This window comes from Piliocolobus tephrosceles, chromosome 19, assembly GCF_002776525.5.
Source record: "Piliocolobus tephrosceles isolate RC106 chromosome 19, ASM277652v3, whole genome shotgun sequence".
Lineage (NCBI taxonomy): Eukaryota > Metazoa > Chordata > Mammalia > Primates > Cercopithecidae > Piliocolobus > Piliocolobus tephrosceles.
In genome coordinates, this window is record NC_045452.1 from 11,013,751 (window position 1) to 11,018,838 (window position 5,088).

General features: G+C 50.6%; 1 protein-coding gene across 1 annotated transcript in view; it reads right to left on the minus strand.

The window, feature by feature from the left end:
- Positions 1-5,088, minus strand: part of NIPSNAP1 (nipsnap homolog 1) — a 31,749-nt gene that overhangs the window by 15,158 nt on the left and 11,503 nt on the right. Inside the window, exons 2-4 of the mRNA XM_026448660.2 lie at positions 1,713-1,840; positions 1,471-1,516; positions 497-591 (exon numbers count right to left, since the gene is read on the minus strand). Coding sequence (XP_026304445.1) covers positions 497-591; positions 1,471-1,516; positions 1,713-1,840 — 269 coding nt within the window. The remainder of the gene's footprint in view (positions 1-496; positions 592-1,470; positions 1,517-1,712; positions 1,841-5,088) is intronic.

Sequence of the window (5,088 nt, forward strand, 5' to 3'; positions counted from 1 at the left end):
GGAGAATTGCTTAAACTGGGGAGGCAGAGGTTGCAGTGAGCCAAGATCACACCACTGCACTCCAGCCTGAGCAACAAGAGTGAAACTCAGTCTCAAAAAAAAAAAAAGAACAAAAGACGGTGATCCAGGTAAAGCAGGCAAAGAAGAAGTAATGCTTAAGGCAGAAGACAGAGCATGAGCAGTAGTCTGGAACTAAAGAGTGAAACTATCAATCTGAGGAACTGAGTCCTGGGTGGGACAGCACAGTGAGGCAAGGAGGATTTGGCACCATGAGGCTGGGGGTGGGGCCGGGAAGGACTCACAGGCTTCACAGGTCACCTTGAGGGCACAGGGGAGCCAGGACAGGTATTTTGAGCAGAGGAGTGAGGTGATGAGGTTTTAGTAAGAGCCCCACCAGGTGCTGTTGTGGAGAGGGAGTGGAGAACGGCCCGGTGTGAAAGGTGCTGGAGGCCAGGGCTGGGAGGTAGCAATGGCACTAGGGAGGTGAGCGCCTTACCTGCCTGGTCCTGTTCCCCATACCACGTGTTCCAGTTGCCCACGAGTGAGCATGGGTAGTCCTCATCCAGGTGCAGCTTGGGCAGCACAGCCTCCCTGTGGGAGGGGTGCAGAGAGGGGTAAGGTTTACATAGCCACCAGGGCCTCTGAGATAAGGGTTCAAACTCAGTTCAAACTGCAGACCCTGGGGTTGGGCCTCAGACTCTCCATCTCTAAAATGCAGAAGCTAGGCAAGGGGCCCTCAGGACTACCAACTCTGAAATTTACATCCTGGCTGGGCATGGAGGCTCACACCTGTAATCCCAACACTGGGAGGCTGAGGCAAGAGGATTGCTTGAGCCCAGTAGTTTGAGACCAGCCTGGGCAGCAAAGGGAGATCCTATGTCTCTTTTTTGTGTGTGAGACGGAGTTTCACTCTTGTTGCCCAGGCTGAAGTGCAATGGCGCAATATTGGCTCACTGCAACCTCTGCCTCCCGGAGACCATCTCTTTTAAGAAAAATAAAAGAAAGAAAAAGGGGCCAAGCGCGGTGGTACATGCCTATAATCCCAGCAGTCGGAGGCCAAGGCGGGTGGATCACCTGAGGTCAGGAGCTCGCAACCAGCCTATCATGGTGAAACCCTGTCTCTACTAAATACAAAAAAATTTTCCAGGCTTAGTGGCGCATGCCTGTAATCCGAGCTACTTGGGAGGCTGAGACAGGAGAATCGCTTGTACTTGGGAGGCAGAGGTTGCAGTACGCCGAGATCGCACCATTGCACTCCAGCCCGGGCAACAAGAGCGAAATTCCATCTCAAAAAAAAAAGAAAAAGAAAAAAAAGAGAAAAGAAAGAAAGAAAGAAAAAGGCTGAAATAAAAGAAATCTACATCTCCTGGATTTCTACAAAAAAGAACAGGGTGGAGGATGTTCTGCGGATTTGCTGAGAGTGGTCCCCACCCAAGCAGCGGCTGGGACGTATGGATGCAGGACACTCACGTGAGGCTGTTGTAGGCATCCAGGTATTCGGGCTTTACATTGTGAACTGCAACAGAGGACAGAGAACAAGAAGTGAGGTAGGGTGTGTACATAGCGAAGAACTTGGGGTGAGGGGAGCAAATCAAGGCCAGGGGTCCCAGGACAGCTGAGGACATTCCAGACCCTCCCATCTCCATCCTGGAGCCTCACAGGCCCCAGAGCCCCTGAAAGGGCAGAGCTTGGTCAGCTCAGCAGCCACTCACACTGGATCTTATAGAGGTTGCTGGTTTCCTTCTTGGACAGCAGGGTGGAGTGGGCATCCTTCCGGGGATCCACCTTGTGAACAAAGAGGGAGCGGAACCAGCTGCCTTCATTGTCCTTGGAATAGAAACTGCAGGACAGAGGAGTTGAGGGGGACGTGTGGAGGTGGGAGGAGCCCCAGCAATTCCATCTGCTCGGATGACCTGCTCCCCTAGACCAGTGACCCACATTTCTGGGAACAGGGCCATGGAGTCCTATGGCAGCTCCAGAGTGTGAAATGCTATTGGAGCCAGCTCCTTTCTACAGAGATTCCAGCTGCCCAGTTGGCTTCTTGAAGCTTTGCAGAGCCTCAGGAGGCCAGGAGAGGCAGTCCCACCTCCCACTTATCTCTCTAGCCTCCCTGCCTCCACTTCATCCCCCTTCCAAGAGGTCCTCTACTTGGTTCACACAAATGCCACCTCTTGTCAAGAGGATCAACCCCAAATCCACCTTGCATCATGCCCAAAGCCCACTGTACTCCAGCTTGGGCAACAGAGCGAGACTCTGTCTCAACAAAATAAAAAATAAATAAAATAAAAAATAAAATAAAGTAATACAATAATTAGCTGGGTGTGGTGACACATGCCTGTAGTGTCAGCCACTTGAGAGACTTAGGAGGATCGCATGAAGCCCAGGAAATCAAGGCTACAATGAGCCATGATCAGGCCACTGCACTCCAGCCTGGGTGACAGAGACCATGTCTAAAAAAAAAAAAAAAAATTTTTTTTTTTTAAATAATCTTAAAGTGGTGATATGTTTGTTTTGTTGTGTTTGTTTTTGAGATGGAGTCTCGCTCTGTTGCCAGGCTGGAGTAAAGTCGTAAGATCTCCACTCACTGCAACCTCCGCCTCCTGGGTTCAAGTGATTCTCCTGCCTGAGCCTCCCAAGTAGCTGGGACTACAGGCGTGCGCCACCATGCCCAGTTAATTTTTGCATTTTTAGTAGAGACAGGGTTTCACCATGTTGGCCAGGATGGTCTCGATCTCTTGACCTCATGATCCGCCTGCCTTAGCCTCCCAAAGTGCTGGGATTACAAGCATGAGCCATGGCAGCCGGCCAAAGTGGTGATATGTTTGCATAAGTATAAAAATGAGAGGCTGGGTGCAGTGGCTCAAGCCTGTAATCCCAGCACTTTGGGAGGCTGAGGCGGGCAGGTCATGAGGCCAGGAGACTTGAGACCATCCTAGCTAACATGGTGAAACCCTGTCTCTACTAAAAATACAAAAATTAGCCAGGCGTGGTAGCGGGCGCCTGTAGTCCCAGCTACTTGGGAGGCTGAGGCAGAAGAATGGCGTGAACCCGGGAGGTGGAGCTTGTAGTGAGCCGAGATCGCGCCACCGCACTCCAGCCTGTGCCACAGAGCAAGACTCCATCCGTCTCTAAAAAAAAAAAAAAAGAGGCCGGGCGCGGTGGCTCAAGCCTGTAATCCCACCACTTTGGGAGGCCGAGACGGGCGGATCACGAGGTCAGGAGATCCAGACCATCCTGGCTAACAGGGTGAAAACCTGTCTCTACTAAAAAATACAAAAAGCTAGCCGGGCGAGATGGCGGGCGCCTGTAGTCCCAGCTACTGGGGAGGCTGAGAGAGGAGAATGGCGTAAACCCGGGAGGCGGAGCTTGCAGTGAGCTGAGATCCGGCCACTGCATTCCAGCCTGGGTGACAGAGGGAGACTCCGTCTCAAAAAAAAAAAAAAAGAAAGAAAGAAAAATGAGAAATGGGCCAGGCATAGTGGCTCATGCCTGTAATTCCAGCACTTTGGGAGGCTGAGGCAGGCGGATTGCTTGAGCTCAGGAGTCCAAAGCCCTGTCTCTGCAATAAATAAAATATTGCTGGGTGTGGTGGCTCATGCCTGTAATCCCAACACTTTGGGGGGCCAAGGCCGGCAGATCACCTGAGGTCGGGAGTTCGAGACCAGCTTGACCAACATGGAGAAACCCCACCTCTACTAAAAATACAAAATTAGCTAGGCGTGGTAGCGCGTGCCTGTAATCCCAGCTACTCAGGAGGCTGAGGTGGGAAGATCACTTGAACCCAGGAAGCAGAGGTTGCGATGAGCTGAGATCGGGTCATTGCAGTCCAGCCTGGGAACACAAGAGTGAAACTTTTTCTCAAAAAAAAAATTAACCAGGTATGGTCAAGTACACCAGTAGTCCCAGCTACTCAGGAGGCTGATGAGGGAAGATTGCTTGAACCCAGGAGGCAGAGGTTTTAGCGAGCTGAGGTCGGGCCACTGCACTCCAGACTGGGCAACAGAGCCAGACCCTGACTCAAAAAAAACGAGGCTGGGCATGGTGGCTTATGCCAGTAATCCTAGCACTTTGGGAGGCCGAGGCAGGCGGATTGCCTGAGCTCAGGAGTTCAAGACTAGCCTGCGCAACATGGCAAAACCCCATTTCTACTTAAAAAAAGTACAAAATATTAGCCAGGAGTGGTGATGTGTGCCTGTAGTCCCAGCTACTCGAGAGGCTGAGGCAGAATTGCTTGAATCCAGGAGGCAGAGGCTGCAGTGAGCCAAGATCGCACCACTGCATGCCAGCCTGGGTGACAGAGTGAGACTCCATGTTCAGAATAAAAAAAAAAAGAAAGAAAAAAAAAAGAGAGAGAGAGAGAGAAATGACTTATCCCAAACTGTTAATACTGCTTACCTGGGAAAGAGGAATAGGAGTCTAAATTTTTCTTTATTCATTATAATTTTTTGTAAAGATTTTTAAAAGTGTGTTAAGCATTTCTGAATTCATGTACTGTGTCGGTCATTGTACATGCATTTGCTTCATTAGCAAAAAGACAATTATCATTAGATGGGTAGTGTGGTCTGTGAAGTTTTTAGAACAGAATAAGGGAGGCTTTAAGCCAGGGATCTGCGATACACTTTTCAACTGCACGATCTCACTGACTCTATGCAATGATCTTATAGTATTGGTACTACTGGTATTCCCATTCTCGACAGGATAAAATAGAAAGAAGCCCAGGGAGTTTAAAGGACTTGCCCAAGGCCACACAGGAAATCAGAGGGCAGAGTTAAGAACCAACCCAGGGCCGGGCGCGGTGGCTCAAGCCTGTAATCCCAGCACTTTGGGAGGCCGAGATGGGTGGATCATGAGGTCGGGAGATCGAGACTATCCTGGCTAACATGGTGAAACCCCGTCTCTACTAAAAAATACAAAAAACTAGCCGGGCGAGATGGCGGGCGCCTGTAGTCCCAGCTACTCCGGAGGCTGAGGCAGGAGAATGGCATAAACCCGGGAGGCGGAGCTTGCAGTGAGCTGAGATCCGGCCACTGCACTTCAGCCCGGGTGACAGAGCGAGACTCCGTCTCAAAAAAAAAAAAAAAAAAAAAA